Source organism: Megalopta genalis, chromosome 1, assembly GCF_051020955.1.
Source record: "Megalopta genalis isolate 19385.01 chromosome 1, iyMegGena1_principal, whole genome shotgun sequence".
Lineage (NCBI taxonomy): Eukaryota > Metazoa > Arthropoda > Insecta > Hymenoptera > Halictidae > Megalopta > Megalopta genalis.
In genome coordinates, this window is record NC_135013.1 from 9,098,763 (window position 1) to 9,121,266 (window position 22,504).

Below are 22,504 nucleotides of genomic sequence, written 5' to 3' on the forward strand. Positions count from 1 at the left end.
AGAATTATTAAATTCGAAGTTTACATACGATAAGAAATGATGTTCGAAAGATTTTCGGATCAAATACATATGGAAAAGAAATATTGATTGTTTAATAAAAATTCATTCACATATTTTCATCGAAATCAGCGTGTTTATTCTTACGAAGCGTGCTGCTAGGTTTCACGGTTCCGTTGATTTTTGCGTAAACGCCGGCATTGGAGCGTCAAGGGTTAACCCTTTGCACTGGAGTGGTGACTCGGAGGCACCGCTAAAATTTGTTATATCTCGTCTTCGAGATAATTTTTCTATCAGCAAAGTTCGAATTTCAGAAATTGTTAAGAGTGTAACGGTTGTGCGAGTCCCAAAAGTCGATTTCATATGCATATAAAATGCATTTTGTCGTATAAAATAGAAATGCTATGAGTTAGAAAAATGATTTCATATTTACAATTAAGATAGCTTCGAGTGCGAACGGTTAACCCTTTCGCTCCGAACGACGGATATATCCGTCATCCATATGAACACTCGCGGAGCCGAACGCCGGATATATCCGACATGCTGGTAAAATCGCGACCTAATTTTTGGACTGCACCGCCTCTTGTTACTATTGCGTGAATCTTTTGACGAAACAAACAAACGACAGTCCGAAATAAACGACACACCATTCAAGTTATATTTGTTCTACCTGCATTTCCCATTATTATTGTGTTACATGTCATAAAGGGATAGAAAATCGAAAGTACTAACTTTAGGACTAATTATTATGTATTATGTTTTGTATTATGAATATTATGTTTTATTTTATTACTGTATATTATATAATATTTCTTCACTTTTTCCATTGTTAATGAAACTTTTTTTACCTATTAAATAACTTTATACCTTATGCAGAAATTATAACTATATTGTTTTCAAGAAAAATCCCTTTTCTTCCCAAATACACTATCCACGCGCAATGTGCACAATTTCGGCGGGTGGTTCCGTTCAGGAGGGGCGCTACGGCGGACTGAACCGCCGTAGCGAAAGGGTTAATTTCTAGAGAAAGAGACGAATGCCCCTCGGACTGGAGTTCCTTGCACCGCGGTTCCAGAGGCAAAGGCTTCGCGGCCGTGGGTCGAGATGCGACTTCTAATGTCCGAAGGGTCGATTCCGGCCCAGAAGGGCCATCTCGACCCGGGATCCTTGTCCATCAAGGGGGCCGCAACAGGTCGCGGGACGAGAGCTCGTTCGCCGTCCCTCTCTCGAATTTCTGCGAGCGCGTAATGCGCGCGCGTATTAAATGAACCGGTTTTAATGAATTTGCTCGTCCTCGCGGGTGCGCGCGTAGCCGGCTCTCGGAAGGAAGACTAATCGACCGGGGCGTAACGAGCCACCGAGCGACGATCCCTCTTCGCCCGAAGAATTTCGTCTCCGTGAGCGAACGCGTTTTTTGCCGGCGCGATTCGGAAATTTGTCTGTCGCTGCCTTAATACGCCGGCTGTCACGCGCGTCGACGCTCATCCATCCAGAGTACTTCTGGCAGGTAGAGGGCAGCGCGAGAGGAGGAGGAGGATGCCTCCTCTTTTCGCTTTAATTTGCCGGTTCCCACGTGCGATTTCTCCGGCGAGCTCGTTTCGCCGGGCTAAGTACCCGGTGCCGCGTTACCGGGCCGATTTATACTCCCCTAAAATTTCGTCGCGTTAAAAAGATTTACTGCGCGCCGTTGCTCGACTTCTTTCCCTATCCTGCTCCAGCGGCTCGCGCGACGCGGATTAGGGAACCTCGGCGCTGTTTCGCTCGGAACTTCGGGAAATTAACCCGCATTCGTCGCTGGTGTCAATTTTACGCGATCTTCGAATTTCAAAGTATATTACTCCGACATTTTTAGGAAAATCGAGAGATCTCAGATTTTTATTTTTTTACACGAAGTACCGCGGCCCGAGTAATTATAGAGCCGAAGTAGCTTTTACATTTTTAGCGATATTTAAACAAAAATTTAACTGTACATCGTATTTGTATATTTTTCTATTACAAATAATAGAATTCTTTTTATAATAGTAATAGATAATTTATAGAATATAATAATAGATAGATATCTAAATGATAGATAATAATAGAATATTTTTCTATTAGAAATAATAGAAAATAGAAGTATACAAATATAGTTATTTCTTGGTTTTTGTTTAAAAATCAGAGTTAAGATACTATTTTATTCTGTAAAAGTTTTATAAAAGTGCTCCGTAAACCTAGCGTAACTTTCGAGGAATCTTTCAAAATTTATTTACACAGTAATCATAATCTACTTCGACGTTATCCTCCAACATAAGATGCATTTTTCTCGTGAATAAATCGACCTGGAATTTTTCATTCAAACGAAAGCTTGAACGCAGAGCACGATTCATGCACGAGAATCGCACCAAAACTGGAATACGTCTTCTCTGTTTCAGAAGCATGTAATATTATAGATCCTTCGACGATCGAAGAAAACATTTCCATCCTGCGCGACGTGTTTATTTCACAGGTTCAAATTCGTTCGAAAAGCCACTCGACACGTCGTTACCGGATCGCGAATATTTGCGGTAAAATTGGACGAGTGAAACGCGAAATACCGAAACCGTTGGAATTCGTTAAAAATCTCCGGCCGCGTATCAAAAGGATCGGTTCGTTTATCATTTCCAAGCCTCCAATTTCCACTCGATTTCACTATTGCATAAAACGCTAATAACATCCCGATAACTGGTCCGTTCTCGCCGCGGCTTACCACGTTTGAATAAATTTCGCATCTCCTGCCGTCGAGTTATCACACGACCGAAACCTTCGTCGAACGACAGTCTAAATACTCGATGATTATAGCGTTCGGAGCAGTTCGAGATAGTCGAAGGTTCAAGCATCTATAATCAAAGATCCGTGGCCGCGCTCGAAAGTCGCGCCACGTAACCATGTTTGTTTTCGAATAATTACTCCGGCCTGTGTTCGAAGCCGACCGGCGTGTTTATACGCCTGCACAATTTTCGTCTCGTAATTGCGAACTATGCCGCGTTCGGCGATCGTACATCATTTTCGCGGAGCCCTGTGATTACCACGTTTAGACGGCTGCTTCGGCCGATCGTGACGCGAGAGTCGGCGAACTTCCATCAAACTTTCCTCGCCCGATCTTCCAACGATACCTGCTCCGTCGACTTTCGTCCCGACAAATCGATTCGTGAGAAAAAAGAAAAGATCGTTCCGATCGCTCGAGACGACGACGTTCGAAAGAAGATCGGTGCGATCGTTCGCTATCCATTGCGTTCTTTACGGAGTCCCGAACTCCGTTTCAACGTCGCTGATCGCATTTCTGCAAATTTCTCATAATTACTGTTCCGCGTCTTGCGGCACGATGTATGACATCCGAGCACAATTCTATGGCTGCAAGGAAGAACGCCGCATGCCGCTTGCTTTCCCTTCCGAGATATCGTCGGTTAACCCTTTGCACTCGAGCGATGACTCTGAGGCATCGCTAAAATTCTTAGTTCGCGTTCTAAGATAATTTTTATATTAACGAAGTTGAAATTTACAAAATCGTTAAAAGTGTAACTGTCATCACAAGTTATCGCAAGACTCAATTTCATATGCATAAAATCCACTTTGTCATATAAAATGGAAATACCATAGGTCAGAAAAATTATTTTAGATTTACAGTTAACACTTTATCGTCCGGTCGTGGTTGAGGCTGCCACTCAGTAAGGACTGGCTTAGTCGCGCGCGCATTTGCTCCCAGTACCGGCTAAATTTTCGCTATTCATTGTGTTGTGCTTATTCCTTTAAAAATAATAATAAATAATAATAATTATTATAATTATAATTCATAAGGATATGGGGAGGTCAGCATACAGGAGGTCAGCTACTAACAAAACAGTAAAGAAGCGAAAACCGTCGATAGCTAAAAGTCGATTAATAGGCTATCGGTCGATAAGCATTGGCAATCGAAAAGCCGATTGATAGGCTAGCGATCGATAAACATTGGCAATCGAAAAGCCGATAAATAGGCTAGCGGTCGATAAAGTGTTAAAATGGCTTCGAGTGCAAAGGGTTAAAGCTCTGATCACGAATATTCCGTAATTAGTAGCTTTCCAAATCGCGTAAATCGATCGAGTCTATAGAATTTGTTTTCACGATGTTTTTCCAATAAATACGTGAATCCTATATGCTACCAAAATCGCGATATCTCTCTGTTCACTTCTAAACTACATCCATAAGTACATATGATTTGAATGTTTCCTTGCGTCGCGCATTCGTGCGATATGCGCATGTGTGTGTGTGTGTGTGTGCGTGTGCATGCCTAGCAGCGGTACTGTTCCTTTGTGCGCGTTCTTCTCGTCGAAACTCTCGAGACGTAAACACGTGCAAAAAATTATAAAATTTGGTCACGTTTATTTTCTCTCCACGCAGATAGATTCTTTCAACCACCCCTCCGACGCTTCGATCAACGCGACGACCTGAAATTTTTCAAAATTACGACGTTCCTTCTTACAGCCATAGAATTTGTCGAACGTTCAAAATATGTACAGTAATGTCTCCCTAACTGACGCTAAGATTGTGCACAAAAATGGACAATTTAGAGAGAAGAGAGACGATTAGTATTGTCAACAACTATAAAAACGAGCTGCAAGGCTCGAATAATCGTATCTCCTCTCTCCAAATTGTCCATTTTTGTGGACAACCCGAGCGTCAATTAGAGAGACATTGCTGTACTTGTTGGATCGAACTATAAAACTCCTCGAAATTAGCAAACACGTTTCGAACGCGGAGCGCAGTTTTCTCACAGCGATTATCCAGAATCGTAGATCGGATCGCGCGGTGCCACGCGATCGTCGATCATGGCAACAGAATTCGACGTCGTCGAACCACCGAATCCCGCGATTTCGAGCCGCCCCGTGATTCGGCGTCGAGCGATTACCGATCGCGCGCGAGCAAGGGTTTTAACACGTTCCGTGCCACGTGTACCATCGATGGTACACGCTTGCATGTTTACTTAGTGAACTGAACAAATTGTTTACAAGAAATTTAGAACCGAAGAATCAATTTCCACCGCAAGAATGGGCGTTGATAAGTTTTTGTTACGTTGTTATGTGTACGAGAATTAATAATTGCACGTGATACATCAAGTTTTAGTAAAATATCAAAGTGTGAAGATTCGAGTAAAAAAAGCTCGGCACGGAACGTGTTAACGGCGGCGGCGTCGGGCCGCGGAAGAGAAAGAAGCGTATGATGCACTCACAATGTCCTCCATGCTGTGATTTCCGGCGTGCATAAATCCGTGATTCGTACAGCTTCCCACGGGCGTCGTGCGAAGCGTAGCAACATGCGCACGCGCGTTACTATCGGGCCGTTACTATCGCACCGCTCGACGAATCGGCTTTTCCCCCTTCGTTCACCGGGTAATCACGCGTTCCTCGGTTCACCTGGCATCGGCCGTCCCGCTGTCATCCGCGGGAGCATCGCTGAACGGAACGGAACGGAGCCGCGGAACAACCGGTGTCACTATCCTCGTGTGTATTCCTGGTTCTCGTTGCGGATGCGCGAACATCCGGCTTCGTAACACCGCGGCTGCCGAGCAATCCTTAATCCGAGCGATAAAAGCGCACCTTCACCGTACCACACTGGCGAACACTTTTCCGGTTCGGTTTTCCCTGGTTAACGGACGGGGACAGTCACGCACCACAAATCCCGGAAGGGAACACGCACACGCGAGGTCGCGATCTCACCGCGGGATCGCCGCGAGGATCGTCGTCACCGGTGCACGGTGACAACGACAGTCAGGGTGGTCCTCGGTCCGCGACATCCTCGTACCGGTCGTCGAAGTCTCCGCGGGTGACTCTTTCACTCTCTCTCTCTCTCCCTCCCTCTTTTTCTCGCTGGTTGCACACAGTATCCTTTGACTCTTCGAGGAGGAACACCGAGGGGGACCGGTGTGTCGCGAGAGCTAGGTGGCGGCCACCGATGGGTTACCGAGCAGAACCGATTGATCCTGAACGGGGCTCCTGGAACCCCTTTGGGACACAATGTCACACTCGACGGTCCGTCCGGATTGGCTCGATCGGAGCTGCTCCGTTTTTATCGCGGGCACCGCGGCCGGTGGCGGAGGCACCCGGACCACACGCACGCGCGAACACAGACAGTCCTGGTCGAAAGAGGACGAGAAGGCCCAGAGAGGAGTTCGTAGAACGGCCGGCGAGTGGACGAGCGCGCGATCGGGTACAAAAGGACGCGCCGAGAGCCAACCGTCCGCCGGCTCGGGCTGAATCTCACTGACTTGGTCGCGGCGGTGGCCGCGGACGTGTTGCGCCCGGATGGAGAGGGAGAGAACCGGTGGTACGCCGGCCGAGGGTCCGACGGAGAAAGAGGCTCCCGACGCCGGGAGGAGGGGGGGCTCGCGGGCCCTTCCATCGGAGCCCCTCCAACGGCCTACCGGGTGCCTAGGGCCTCGACCATTATCTCTGTTAGGCACCGCGGACTCCGTCCCCTTGACCAACAGGCGAAAGGGTTCCGAGGGCTTTATTATATTTACGAGGCGTTATCGGGGCAATCCAACAATATTGATTCCGCGCCAACCCGAGATCGGCCATCTTCGAGAACGCCCAGAACTCTCTCGGCCAACCCTCGTTCCGCTCTCGCATCCCCTTTTCTCGGATCTGGCTCGAGGACCGTGCTCGCTACCGGCGCCCTTGTCCCTTGGCCCGCGGAACGATCGCGGTTTCGCGATCCTGGATTCTATCTCGATGCACCCATAGAGGCGCGCGAACTCTCGGAGAACTCGACTTTTATCCACCGACCTGCATCCTTGCGACATTAGTCGTTAGGACCGTTTGAACCGATTACTCGACTTTGCCAATCGTTATTGCAATTCTTACGACTTTCGTTGTAATTCGTTTACCGCGTTCAAACGCTCCGCTATCGCTGTCGCACGCAACCATCCTTAACACGTTCCGTGCCGAGCTTTTTTTACTCGAATCTTCACACTTTGATATTTTACTAAAACTTGATGTATATACGTGCAATTATTAATTCTCGTACACATAACAACGTAACAAAAACTTATCAACGCCCATTCTTGCGGTGGAAATTGATTCTTCGGTTCTAAATTTCTTGTAAACAATTTGTTCAGTTCACTAAGTAAACATGCAAGCGTGTACCATCGATGGTACACGTGGCACGGAACGCGTTAACTCTGGTCTTACTGTCATTACCATCGTTGGTATTCTTGTTATTGTTTATTGCGCGCTCGTACTCGTGCATTCGTTATTATCGCATCCTCTGTAACAACGTGACCATTCCGTTTACACAACAAACGTTTTTTAAGTCTATACGGTACAATTAAGTTACTACCTCTTTAGATCATTTGACGGACTAATCGGACTCGTCACGAACATTTTAACGGTTGGTTTACGAAACCGGCCGAAACGTCGGGTCGCTAATTTTGTTGGTTTATGATTATTCGGAGTGTAAAAATACGTTTGTGAGTTATTTGTTCGATATGTGTGTTAATATATCAATATTATATATTATTGTTACTTTGATACGTAAATTATATATATATAAATACAGGGTGTCCCGAAAATGTCTCGCAATCCGGAAATGGGAGGTTCCTGGGGTCACTTGAAGCAATTTTTTCCTTTGCGAAAATTTTCTCCGAGGCTTCGTTTACGAGTTATTAACGAAAAACACTGATCAATAAGAGGCGAGATCAGCTGCCGCGAGGTGGCCGAGCCAACGAGCAGTCGAAACCCAGTTCCGCTCATTGGCTCGGCCGTCCCGCGCCAAATGATCTCGGCTCTGATTGGTCACTGTTTTTCGTTAATAACTCGTAAACGAAGCTGCGGATCGGATTTTCGCTAAGGAAAAAGTTGCTTGCATTTTTGGGACACCCTGTATATTAATATATTATATACATAAGTTTATATAAATTAATATAAAACCTGTTTTAGCGCTCCGTAAATCCAGCGTAAGTAGAGTCACCCTTATCTGAACATTTATTTTTATAATCTTTGTATAATCTCTTCATACAAAAACATTCTATTATCTAAAAATTTCATTCGAGCTCTCTACTTAATGTTAATGTATCTAAATAATACAATGCTTAGACAATGGAATGTTTGGATATCGGAATATTGTAAAAGTAAATATAATGTTCGGATAAGAGAGTCTCCACTGTATAAGCTGTTAAGGACAGACGTTATTCCTTTGTCTTAAGTCGAAATAAAATTCAGTTCGCTTAAGTGCAGGCATGGTCGGTGATTCAGCGAAGTGGCGAGTAATTTAATAAGTTTCCGTGTGTGGATTTAGTCGAGTAGCTTGACCAAACAATTTAGTCAAGCAGATTCGTTCAACTGGATCTTAGACTTAGCTTCGATCAAATCTTTTAATAGTTAGAAGATACTCGTCATTCTACTAAATTACTGTCCGTAACGTTTTATAGTATATCGTATTTTCGTATATTTTCACATTTATATATTCTACTTTAATATACCGTAAATAACAATAAAAATAATATACTATATTTATTGTGTGCGCCAACCTTTGCTTTAACATTTTATACATTAACAATTGGGAACTCGAATTTTGTTTCGATTTAAAAGAGTTACACAACGTCCAGATTGAATAGATTTCGTCGAAATCTTCGCGACAAGTCTGACACGATAGTATAATGTCGCTATAGCAAATGGTTGAGCATTCGATTGAACCGAGATGCACGATGAACGTCAATTTTTTTTTCTTCCAATATATAATAAAGAGTTCTAAAAATGTCGAACATTTTCATGCCGCCTATACAAGATGACAGCATCGAAAGGATCATTTTTTTCGGCCACGCTGAATCCAGATCGAATCGCGAAACATGGTTCAAGGTCGCATGAATTATGCGAGATTCTACTGGGAGTGGTTATCTTTATCTCGGATAAGACGTGAGCGACGGTTTCTACAATTTTCTTCGCTCATAATCAGGACTAAGTGGGACACTAAATTATAGAGCGACGTTTACGCTCTCAAAGGCTACGTTGCATAATGAACGTAAATTAAAAGTGTCTGGGCTGCATGCGTTCTATAGGCGTAACAGATCGGAGAGCCGCAATTTGTTCCAAGGCAAGCTGATACAATCTTTTTCACCTTGGACCGGGTAGAAAAATCATGTTCCGATGTGTATGAGCTGTTATTATATTTAGAAAGCCTATTAATAGCTGGTCTAGCAATTATCTTCTGAAATGGTCCCTAACGCTAAACCTGCCGAGGTCTAAAAGCGACTGACAAAAATTGCCTCGTAAGAATTACAAGACAGAATTTATTCAGATTTTTCATCATTTTTATAATAACGCGTGCTCGAATAATGAAATAGGTTCAATAATTTTTAATGGAAGCAGTTTTGTAACATTGATAATTATGAAATGGAAAATGTGAAACCGGTATAATTTGACCGGCGGTGGTAGATTTAGCGCTAAAGAAGTTATCGGACTATATTACTGGCGGTAATTTATTTATTCGTCGACAAATTATATTGCTGTCATATATTATATTATATTTTATCTATTTTATTATATTTATTATATTATATCATTATATATGCTGTTCATTAAGATATTCTCAATTGTTAACTTTCGTTTCTAACACGCTATTCAATCGAAACCAGTAAATAATTTGTTAGGTAACAAATACTGTTTAAACGAAGGAGCCATGATCTAATAAAACAATCGGTTCCCTAATTATTAACAACTATTCGCTCGGATTTAGAAATTAATATTTGGGTTGACAGATTAAATATAATAAATTTTTGCAAGAGAATAAATATTGTTATTTAGTTATTTCGTTTCTTACAGTTAATTGAAATTTTCACTAATTTCGCTAATCTTTTCATCAATGTCTCTTGATAATCTAACGTGTCCGAAAGGGATTCCTTAAAAATATATTGAACGAAACCGATAAATAAGATTATAAATGACCCTGAGCATAGTTAATTATATATTTTTTAAAAAGGTCCGCCATTTGAGCGTTAAATGAATGGCTTCGATCAACGGAACAAACTCGAAGAAATTTTCCAATCTCACTAGTTTCTATCTGCTTTCCGGAAGAGTCATTGTTTCGCGACCCCGTTGAACTTCGAACTAGCAGCCCCTTTATTTCGTGAATGGCATCGACGCAGTCTCGATTTTCAGAGAGGGCATGCGGGTTTTCGTTTACTCGGATTTGTCTTGATTCCGAACATAGGGGTGGCCTCCACTGGAGCGAGACTGTTTTCGTCTTTTTTTTTCTGTTTTTTTTTTAGATTCGTTCGACTGGATAGAGGTGGTTGTAAACGAGACGTTCCCGATTCCATGGCGGCGGAAGTTGTGAAACGCGGTAATTTATTCCTCGTCCGACAGCGGCTCCATCTCTATCGTCGTTACTTTGTAGATCTAGCCCGGGATGACTTCTTCTCCGGGAATAAAAACGAGTTTCTCGTATGAATTAGATGTCTTTTTGAATTATCGTGCCGGCCCGTACCTGACTTGCTTTCGAGGTCATTGTCTTTATAATCCCAGTTCTCGTTTCCGTCCCGGTTGTATTATGCCAGTGATTTAGGTGAACTCTATTATACCGTCCTCCCGGAATACATATTGTCATATTAGAAACGGAATCTGCTTTACGAGACGGTGCCGCCTTTTCGGCCGCGACGAAAGCGAAATAATCCTCGACTTTTGACGTCTCTGTTCGTTCCCCGAACCCTTCCCCGACGTTTTTCCATCTGAAAGCGACGGTCATCCGTTCAGAGACTACCGTGAAGGCGAGAGCAGGAATTTAACGGTCGCTGGAAACGCTATACGAAAGTAATATCTGAACTGCGGATTTGATGCATTTACGGGAAAATCGAGGACTTGCAATTTAACCCTTTCGCTACGGCGGTTCAATCCGCCGTAGCGCCCCTCCTGAACGGAACCACCCGCCGAAATTGTGCACATTGCGCGTGGATAGTGTATTTGGGAAGAAAAGGGATTTTTCTTGAAAACAATATAGTTATAATTTCCGCATAAGGTATAAAGTTATTTAATAGGTAAAAAAAGTTTCATTAACAATGGAAAAAGTGAAGAAATAATATATAATATACAGTAATAAAATAAAACATAATATTCATAATACAAAACATAATACATAATAATTAGTCCTAAAGTTAGTACTTTCGATTTTCTGTCCCTTTATGACATGTAACACAATAATAATGGGAAATGCAGGTAGAACAAATATAACTTGAATGGTGTGTCGTTTATTTCGGACTGTCGTTTGTTTGTTTCGTCAAAAGATTCACGCAATAGTAACAAGAGGCGGTGCAGTCCAAAAATTAGGTCGCGATTTTACCAGCATGTCGGATATATCCGGCGTTCGGCTCCGCGAGTGTTCATATGGATGACGGATATATCCGTCGTTCGGAGCGAAAGGGTTAAAATACGCCGCACGAAAATATTGTAGCATAGAAAAATTTTCGATAAAAATTGGTCGACTTTGGGTCGCGATAACTCTGCGAAAAATTACGGTAGAACGACGATTTTCTTCTTAAATTAAAGCTTGAAACCTCTATTTTAAGCCAATGTGTCTAGATTTTAGGTTTCATGCAGAATAACCGCTGCAGCTCCTAAAATGCGGGGCCATGTTTGCCATATCGAAAATAGCGAAGTTTGACGAAATACACGGATTTCGTAGAATGTTTATCGGAGATGCCGTTCACGGCTGAATGAACCTTTATTCAACACCCCCCCCCCTTCAATTAAAAAAAGAAGAACTTGAAATAAATTGCTGTTACATTGGGATCGACGGAAAAGCTGATATAAGTCTGCGAGAAATATCTTCGAAGATCTGTTTAAAAAAATTGTCGAGTAAAGCTCAGAATTGTTGCAAACATCGAATTTACGATTTGAAATCACAATTTACAATCGTGAAAATAATCTGCCGTCCAGTGGTTAACTTTTCTCGAATGTGTGTAGAAAAGCAAGAAAATAAATCTCTGAGGGATTCGAATGGTTCGAACGCAGAAAAAATTCTCATCGTTCTCGAAAGCAGAAGGGTTTGTTCTTTCCAAAGACTTGACACTTCAGCGAGCGAACAATGAAATTTCCGTTCGGCGCATTCGCGCAAGGTAATATAATATGTACTCGGCGCTACCGTCGCGCCGCATGATCTCAACGCGGCGATAAGTGATATCGCCACGCAGAAACGAGCGGCGAGGTATCCGTTTCATACGGGCACGTAAGCAAGCAGCCGAGTCCCCTGCTTGTCTACGTCTTACCGTTACGAGGTTCGCGATCGATTACGGCCGATTCGAGCCGTCGAGCGTCGCGAAAAAGCGCGAGAGATCGGTATCGGGCCGGGACAAGCTGGAACACGTCGCGTCATCGTAATAATCGCGGCACAAAGAAGTGTCCCGATTGCGTCTCTCGCGGGCCGACCGGTCACGGACACGTCCCGGGTCCCGGCCCGAGCGGATTCCTCGTGCACGCGCTCCGACCGGCTCGACCCGGCTCGGCCCGGTTCGCTCAGGTGTGTGGGTGGGCGGGCCGCGTAACAGCTGATCGTCGCCGTTGATCGGAACGCCGCGCCGCGCCGCGCCGGAGCAGGAAGCCACGCGGACGTCCCGCGTCCATTTGTACGCGCGCTCCTTTGGAATTTCATCCGTATTAGATTTAACTGTAACGATAACGATATCGTATCTCGGCCGTCCTCCCACTCGACTCGCTTTCCGCTCTCCGTCCTTCTCGGCGTCCTCTTCGATTCGGCCGCTTCGATTCGTCTTCGCCGTGCCCGGTGTCACTGTCCTCGATCAAATTGATTTCATTGTTGGCTTTGGGAGACACCTCTCCACGCCGAATACTTACGATCGATGGGCATTCTGGCACGCCTCGACGCTGAATATTTCTTACGCCGAAGAGTTATCGCGCCCATTTTTGGCCGCGAGCTGGCCTAGCCGGATATATTCTGGACACACATTTGATATCACTTTGAAATATTATTTCAAATTACTTATTTGAGATAATGTTTCGGTTTATTCGTTCGATATATTATTTCAATGTATTCGTTTGAATTATTATCTCAATTCGTTCACTCGATATATTGTTTCAAATTATTTATTCGAGATGCTATTTCGATTTATTCGTTCGAAATATTATTTCAATATATTCGTCTGAAATGTTATTACAACTTATTTGTTTGGATTATTGCTTAAAATTATTTATTTTTCACATATTGTTTCAATGTATTCATTTATATCACGTTGTTTTATTTTATTGTTTGAGTAATTGTTTTATTTCATTGTAATTGTTTGAGATAATGATGGCATTCTTCTTCCTCTTGTACTGGCATCCTCGTTAACATTTCTGCAAGATAAAATGTCTGATCTGTCCATATTTAATGATTATTTTTCATATCGGAAGAACTTTTTATAAAAAAAGTTTGCTTAAAGCAAATTGCTGCAAAGATTTCTTAAAATAAAATCTTTGTATATTATTTCAAAGAATTAACTCGTTGCAGAGAGAGAGAGAGAGAGAGAGAGAGAAAGAACGCGCGCGCGAGAGAGAGAATTTCACCTAAAACGAATTAAAGTAAAGCTTTTTTAAAATAAAATATTGTATATTATTTTGATAATCCTCTTCGTAATGGCGTAACGATGATCATCCCTTACCAACATCTCGGAACGGGACAATCTTTGCTAAATAATGCAGTACAGAATCTAATACAATTTGAGACAGTATTGCATCTTTAATGTAAAAAATGTATTTTCTTATGCAAATACCTCCATACTGGAATAACATTATCGAGTCGATTACAAAAATCTACAGCACTTGCATAAAGTTTGCGCGATCTCCGGTGCATATTGCAGAAGAAAGTTGGAATCTGAATTCATTAATTATGAAACTGTGCCGCGTCTCTTAACGGAACGCGCTGTTTCGAGCAGATTGCAAGTAGTTTTCCATGCGACTAGAATATTCAAGAATCGTGGAAAACGTTCGCGTATTCGTCGGATGTTTGCGAAACAGCGCGGCCGTTTCAATTTACCCTGATTATATATGCATTCTGCTATCGTTGCGATCGCCGTTATACGAACAATGCGCAACGAGCTGTCGCAACGACTCGGCAGAAACGAGCCGCGCCGCGGCGACACGTCGTCGTCGGAGTTATCAACAATGATATATCGCCGACTTTTCCACGATTTCCCACGAGAACCGGCGCGCAACTGTTTTGTCGGCGATGAATTGTTTAATGAGACGTAAAATTCTTCCGCGCCATAAATTCGCGAGCCACCGCTTACCACTTAACTAATTATTGATAACCATATAATTAATCATTGAACGCGTAATTATACTTATCTACGATTTTACAGCATAGTAATGCGCGTGTAGGATTACGGATCTCGTTAGGGTCCAACTTTAAGTACCCCGTTTTCTATCGTGCCGGGCAATTAAATTACCGCTGGGCGAATTTATGTGTCGATCCATTCCCGTGTCCTTGAATGCCCACATACATAATCGGCACGGAACGGCCTCTGGGCAGCACGGAATTGTTCATAAAATGTTCGAACGAAAAAAGGAAAGAAAAGTGCGGCGTTTAACGGTCCTCGTTCGGCCGCGGCACAATAATGTTCAATCATTCCGCGGAACTTATGCGTGAATAAGAAGCAGAAATCGTGGATTAAGACAGTGAACGTCGGACGCAAGAACCGCGGTTAGGAGGAGTATCGTAGAGGGAAAACGATTGAGGAAGTTTAGAACTGCTGCATAAAATCGAGGATCATTAGCTCCTAATTTCCGCAGCAACGCCCGTTTGTCGTCTTTGTCCGGCATAATTTATTGGAAGGTAAACGGACTTTATGCTCCCGGAGAGACGACGTTCCCAGACGACACGTTTAATCTGAAATATTTTTCGCTGCGCGCGATAGCAATCACGTAAATCTAGATGGCAATATACAGGCTGTCCCAAAAACGTCTCGTAATACGGAAACGGGGGGTAGCCGAGGTCGTTTCAAGTAACTTCTTCCTCAGCGAAAATGCAATCCGCGGCTTCGTTTACGAGTTATCAACGAAAAACGGTGACCAATAAGACGCGAGATCTGCTGACGCGAGCCAATGAGCGGAACTGGGCTTCGCGCGCTCGTTGGCTGGGCCGCCTCGCGCTAGCCGAGCTCGCCACTCATTGGTCCCTGTTTTTCGTTAATAACTCGTAAACGAAGCCGCGGATTGCATTTTCGCTGAGGAAAAAGTTACTTCGAATGATCTCAGGAATCTCCCCTTTCCGGGTGTGGACATAATCATGGAACACCCTGTATATAAATATCATTGCATTTCGGTCGTATGGCCATAACTAACGGTCACTTAGAAGAACGACTTTCGAGCAACCGGGTCACCGATTCGAATGAAAATCGTCGCCTAATCGATCCCGATCCGTGGCCGGTGGAAACGAGGTTACGAACGGTCGACACTGGGCCCCGGTAATCCCCTGTGAAAGCGTGCGCGCGCGCTGTGTGCCCACGGAAGGTAAGGGAGGAGACTTGATGAACTTGCCTCGTGAATCACCTCGCCTATAAAAATCGGCGCCGATGCGTGAGAGAGATAATGGCGGGGAGGAGCGGTAACAACAGGTTTGCTTATGTACGCGCGTACACCGGCCCCGGCGACGGCGCGGCGAGGCGGGAGGGGTCGGGTCGGGTCCGAGGGGGCTGCCGAGGAGCATCGAGGAGGAGAGAATCGTTGCGAGCGTTGCAAGCGGTGCGATGCGAGCGATGCGAGCGGTTCGGAGCGGTGCGCGACTGCAACGCGTGCACTTCCACCGGGAATGCGCGATCCACGCACAGTCGGGTGCACGCGTGTTGTGCACGCGGCGCAGGTGAGTCGACGCGCACCAGAGAGAATACACGAGAGAGTAAGAGAGCGAGAGAAAGGGGGGAGGGAGATGAGAGCGTTGCACATGGCTCGGTAACGCGTCCGAGTTCCGCAGGCTGCGCGAGGGTGGCGCGAGGGTTCCGTCCACGTCGTGTTACGCTTATTGCCGGGGCCGCGTTACACGCCGAACGCACACAGCTCGAGCATAGGTAGCCCGAGCGAGCCGCCATGTGGCCGGTTCCGTCGCAATATGCGGCTCGAGTGACGGGAAACGGTACGATCGAGGCAAAAATCAATTGCTTGTTCAGGGGTACCTTCCCCCTTTGTCGTCGCGCGGCGGCTGCTATGTGTCGTGCTACGTGTCGACTCGCCGGGCTCCGTGAGAGCTGGTCTAGCCGGTCGAAGTCACCGGTGGTCAGAGACCTCGGAGGGCTACTCCGGCGAGCTACTGTTCAGGTGGAAGGTAGCGGAGGTCGGGGACCCGAGATTGTTACTCTTCGCGGCTACTCCTCAAGATAGGCCCGAAGTCAGAGGTCCGATATTGCTTCTCTTTGAAATTGCACCTGTAAGTTACTTACGGGTCAAAGACCCACTGATTGTTCCCCTTCGAGGCTACTTTTCGAGCCGCGGTTAAGGAGACTCGCGGTCAAAGGTCCGATATGTCTTCTCTTAGGAATCGCGTCCGGATGTTTATCGGAGGTCGAGGACTCTTTGATTGTTTCTCCAGGGAGCCGCTTCGTTCGCTGATTTATTCGCGAAAGCTCGGGGACCGCGGTGCTAGTTAGAGATCCCGGAGGATGTTGGCCGTTCGCTCGATACCGTTCTTAACACGTTCCCTGCCAGACCGTTTTTTGAAGACTTTCCGTTCAAGCCGCGTGGGGCGTATGCGCCCCACGCTTTACATTTGTATTATTTTGTTTCTGGCGTATGCTTCACAATAATTAAAATAGTGCAAAAATCATAATTATCAAGGAAAGGTTGTATAGTTTAACATGCATAACACAGCAAACCAATAAATTTATTTTTCTAGGAATTACTTTAACAAATACCTGGCTGATCATTATTATGCCAAGCGAGTTGCATCCTCACATATAATTTTTTTTATCATGCCTATATTAGTTTAAAATATAACATTTTAGTTAAATTCAAGTTTGTATGCGATTACAAAGGGATGTTACGATGAACTTTGTTAAAACATGGCAAACATAAGTGTGGTTTATCCACACAACTATCGCAGAATGTTACAACTTTTACAGTACTATAGAACTATAAATCAATCCCAGCTTCAGTGAAGCAGTAAGTATTGTGTCAACGACACGCGAATAAATGACTGATCGGAATAAGAGAAATGCAGTTAAAACAAGTTACAGTAAAGAAAAATTGCCCATCACGCCGCGTGGGGCGTATACGCCCCACGATTAAATGAGGGCATCAGCAATAGTATTAAGATGTCCATAATTGACTGCATAATGAATTTTTAAAAAATTCTTCATTTTACAATGATAATACCAAATGGCTTGAACGGAAAGTTCAGCGTGGGGCGTATACGCCCCACGCGGCAGGGAACATAACGCGGCGACGATTATGCGACCATCGAATCGCTGATAGACTTTTCACGATTCCGTAAATGCGTGCGATCGGGAAAACGCGCTTCTCGGAATTGCCGCGTCGGCTCTTAATCTTCGACTAGTGGCGCGCGTCGATTCGACGTTTTATCAGTCTGCAAAACATGCTGCACGAAATTTGATCGCCGTTTCAAGATTAACACGTTCCGTGCCACGTGTACCATCGATGGTACACGCTTGCATGTTTACTTAGTGAACTGAACAAATTGTTTACAAGAAATTTAGAACCGAAGAATCAATTTCCACCGCAAGAATGGGCGTTGATAAGTTTTTGTTACGTTGTTATGTGTACGAGAATTAATAATTGCACGTAATACATCAAGTTTTAGTAAAATATCAAAGTGTGAAGATCCGAGTAAAAAAAGCTCGGCACGGAACGTGTTAATATCGCAACGAGTCGTCTAAAAGATTACAGTAGAGAGGACTGCTTCGATGAAATCTCATATCTTCATTTCTACTATTTGGGGAAATGACAGACGATGATTTAAAGATTTGAGATTACGATATTATCTTATGATAATACAAAATGCACGGTAAATAAGCTGCTAAAATTGAAATTAAAAACAAAAATTCAAATAAATAATCACTGTTTTGTTTTACCAATACAATTAACATTGGGATACCTTACTTAGAACGGTTTATTCTACCGAACATTGGTCTTCGTTCGTTCAGTATTTTCTCAAGGTTTTTCGTAATCTTGAAAATTTCCCGAATTCGGTATCAAGAAGTTCAAACAATATTTCTGGCATTTTAAGAACTTCCGTCTCTCACACGTTTAATTTCCACACAAACGAGCAACGAATTGAATTCATACGCAAAGATTAAACACGATTTATTCGATAAACATGTAGTCAATTATGCTTGGAGATAAACCAAAGGCACAGTAATCGACCACACCGCGACAACAGCCTGGCAGCCGGTTTCGTTCGAAATGCGAACAGCGCGCGAAAATAGAAAATTCCGGGAACTTTCCGATCGCAGCTCGTACACTCGAACGTTTCTCGGAAGCGAAAAGCGGGTCGGCCGACGACCGATTCCGATCTTCGTCCAGCTAGAGAAAACCGAGTGACGTAAGGACACGCCTCGGATCGATCGCCGGCGATCGTCTCGTTAATTACCCGCGAATCCCACACAGGCGAGGTCCCATCGATTCGCATTCAATTAGGTTGGTCGAATGCCTGGGCGCACCTCCGCGCCGCGGCGATTCCGCCGATAATAGTTCAGCTTTCGCGGAGAAGGACCCGTAATCGATTATGTGCCAGGACGATTGAGAAATCCAGCCATTGTTCGACGCTGTCGGATCGCGCGGCAGCCTGCGGATCCATGCCGACGAAATTCTTTATATTCGACGAGAACCGGAGGACATCGCAGGTGTGTGTGTGTGTGTACCTGTACGTGTGGTTGCGCGCGTTCCACGTGTGCTCTCCGAGTGCTTCCCATGCGCCTCTCGATTTTAATATCGCGGTCGCCTTGCACGAGCAACTTCGGGCCCGATACACGATTCCATAGGCGAAGAAGACGGAGGGAATTCAATGGAATCGACGACGACGGACCTTTTCGTTTTGTCCTTCGAGCGTAATTCTTGGATCACGGTAGATGCATGGCTCGATTGTGGCTCCCGGCACGCCAACGTGCGGTATTTTTCTGTTCGATCGATAGGCTGGGTCCGCCCCGGACGCTCGAGATACGGCCCGATGAAATTGGACCCTGCAAATTTCCGAATTGTTCGTCGCCGGCATAAAACTCGGAAGTTCGAACACGCGTCGCAGTTGCTCGCGTTCGGGAACACATCCTGCCGAGGCTTCGTTCGCTTTCGCTGCGAACCATCCGGCGACATCGTTCGTCACGGCGAAGTTATGCGTACGATTGGTTCGTTAATTCGGTATTAACGGTCGGTACGTGTTGCGAGCACGGTGCACGCGACTTCATAAAATACGGATAACGATTCTTTCGAGTGTACGAGCGTTAATGGACTCGGGAAATGACAGGTTGTTGCAAGCGGATGCAAAGTTCTAGATATTTATAGATTCGCTGTTCGCGCAGAGTGGCTACGGACGTCCGCGAGTCGAGGCGGGATCGTTTATCGCGAGGTTGGTTATAAATTATTAACGCGCGCCGTGTAATATGCCGTAGCTGGCAGCGTTGGGCCGCGTCGAGCGAACAAGTGAAACGTGTGTCACCGTATTATCGAAATACTCGTCCGGTAATCGACAGGAATTTTTGGCCGGAGCGTTGAGAAATTGAGCCGGCGAACGAGCAGGCTGCTGGAAAGCTTGTCGCATCCGGCTGTTACGACAAGAACAACTCCGGCTCGCGAAACAACCCGCCGCCTGTTAAATTATACTCGCGATTCGATTCGATCGCCGGTCGACCGCCGACTGGTTTCGGACTCGCCCGTTTCGTATCCAGACTTTGGGTTTTAACATCTCTTTCCCGCGTTAAAGGTCGTTCGGTAGTTCGAAATTTATTGTTCGCCGAGCGCTATGTGTCCAGGACTTGATTTTTACCGGTAAGACGCCCACGTGACATTCGAGCCGGCGTTCGCGCCGGCAGGCCAATCAAAATTCAAATCGGAAACGTTTAAACCGCGATAACCTCGATGTGGTTTTTTGTCGCCGGGAACGCGGTCCGCGTCGTAAATCGTTTGTACATATTAATTCGGTCTCGACGACACTGCGTACGACGGACACGCAAATGTTATGTAACGGGAAGCCGGATAGATCGGACTTTCCATTCGGTGGACGCGAGATTATTTCTGGACGTTCGAGCGAACTACAACGTTTGTAATTTCCATCGAGATTTCAATTACTCGAACTGCCAGTTTCAACTCTTCTTGCGCTCGAAACTCTTTAATCTCCGCGACGCAGGCATTGCTTCTGACCTAATATTTTGTTTTTCTATATCACCTTTCACCGATTTGTGAACACAAAAATTTATTTTACTACTGTGATCAAAAAGTAAGGTGAATTTGTTTATAAAATGTAAATTCTTTATTTATTCTTCCAAATCAATTTTATCCCCTTCAAAGTAATCCCCGTCCGATAAAACGCACTGTTTCCGACGCTTTTTCCAGTCCTCGAAACAGTCGGAATAGTCTTTTTCCGGTATAGCCTTCAAGACCTTCTTCGATTCGGTTTTTATCTCCTCAATCGTGTCAAAGCGGCGTCCCCGCATTGGCTTTTTGAGTTTGCTGAATAACCAGAAGTCGCACGGAGCCAAATCAGGAGAATACGGTGGTTGCGGAACGATATGAGTCGAGTTTTTGGCAAAAAAGTCGCGAAGAACCAATGCAGTATGACATGGCACCAATCGAGACTTGACGCGTTTGAGACACAAACATCCTTCAAAATGGTTTGGACTGAGCCAAATGATATTCCAACACTATCAGCGAGGTCTCTCATTGTCAGTCGACGATTTTCAAGCACCAAATCTTCGATTTTTTTGGACGTGGCCCTCGTCGGTAGACGTTGATGGTCGTCCAGAGCGCGGTTCGTCTTCAACGCGTTCTCGGCCCGCTTTGAACTCGTTGTACCACTTATAAACGTTTTTTTGTGCCATAGTTTGATCACCAAAGGCCTTCCGCAACATTTTCAACGTGTCCGCACAAGAATATTCGTTCCGCAAACAAAATTTGATGCTAGTTCTTTGCTCAACAAAATCACCCATTGTAAAAATCGAAAAATTCACTTTTGGTCGTTTACTAAAACACGTGTAACTCGGAGATAATTAAACCTTTTAACAAACAGACGCTTGGCAATTGTTATAGACAGTCCTACCAACCTAGGAAAAAAACAATTGCCTGCCTTCCTAATGTCCGGGAGTTTTAAATGACAATTTCACCTTACTTTTTGATCACAGTAGTAAATATCTTCTCGATTTTGTATCCGATCTACACGTTTCAAGTGCATAAAATCCGCAGTCCAGTCCTCGCATTTTCGTATTTGATCAAGTAATTCTTGTCAAAAGTACATATCTGCAGTTAAACGATAAGTCTTCTCCTCGTTACGAAGCAACACGCGTTGCTTACATTTCGGCTTTAGTAGGTTCCGTGTTAAGAACGAAGGAGCGCTAATCACCGCTAATCACACAGCTATAAAACGAACCGTGCAAATAGCTAATAACGATCTTCGTAACGAATCGAACGAACGTCCCGGTGGAACAGTTGCGGCGACGATTAGCGGTGCAAGGTGATCGGCGAGCTGCATATCGTTTCGCGGCACCTAGAAATCGCCCGGACTTGGAATAGCGATCGCGTGGGCGTGCAGGGCGTCGCGAGCCACGATCGTTCGATAAGTCGAATCGACGTCGACCGCTACCTTCGCGAACTTCACCTTGCACGCAGGTGAATCGGGATGGTGTCCAATAACTGTATTACCTAACCGGCAATCCGTGGCTACTGAAACCCGAGCTCGGCGATCGGCGCGCCGGCGAAATATCGCGCGCGGAAGGTTTCGCGTGGGAAGCGTTAATAACAATCGTAACGGGTTTCGTAACCGGTGGCGAAACTATTTCCCTCCCGCCCAGCGGAGCGGATTGCGACACATTAACGTGACTAATAGGCGGACCCGCGAACGCGTTTTCTTATCCAAACGACTAGGTTCCGCGGCGAACGGAATCTCGAGGGTGTCGGCGAACACCGCGCCAGCAAAACGAACAGTTATGGCCGGTAATCAACCGCGATGGTTTCATGGACGTGAAATCGTTCTCGCGTCCGTCTCTTGGTAATTCTCCGTGCGATTCGATACGTGATTGCCCGAAGGGGCTCGTTTTCGGAAAGTTAACGGCCGCACGGGTTTATTTTCCTGCGCTGCGACTCGCCACACCCTTCTACCTAAAGAATCGCTGAACTGGAGGTTCAAGCGTGGCCTAAGGTTCGGAGTATGTGGGCTTTCGAGTCTTCTAAATAGGCTGCTGATTTTCATGCAAAACAAAAGTGATCTTCCTTAACCACTTGACATACAATGACGTCTGGGAGACGTCATTTACTTCATGTGCCATTGTAGACTTTGACGTCTCCAAGACGTCAAGAACTGAATTCGGCGAACGCCGTGC

General features: G+C 45.0%; 2 protein-coding genes across 2 annotated transcripts in view; one reads left to right on the plus strand and one right to left on the minus strand.

Moving 5' to 3' along the window:
* Positions 1-6,232, minus strand: part of LOC117228880 (uncharacterized) — a 204,310-nt gene extending 198,078 nt beyond the window's left edge. The window contains exon 1 of the mRNA XM_033484917.2: positions 5,219-6,232. Coding sequence (XP_033340808.1) covers positions 5,219-5,251 — 33 coding nt within the window. The 5' untranslated portion in view covers positions 5,252-6,232. The remainder of the gene's footprint in view (positions 1-5,218) is intronic.
* LOC117228881 (L-lactate dehydrogenase) overlaps positions 1-22,504 on the plus strand; it is a 356,327-nt gene that overhangs the window by 107,728 nt on the left and 226,095 nt on the right. The gene's annotated exons all lie outside the window — the stretch shown is intronic.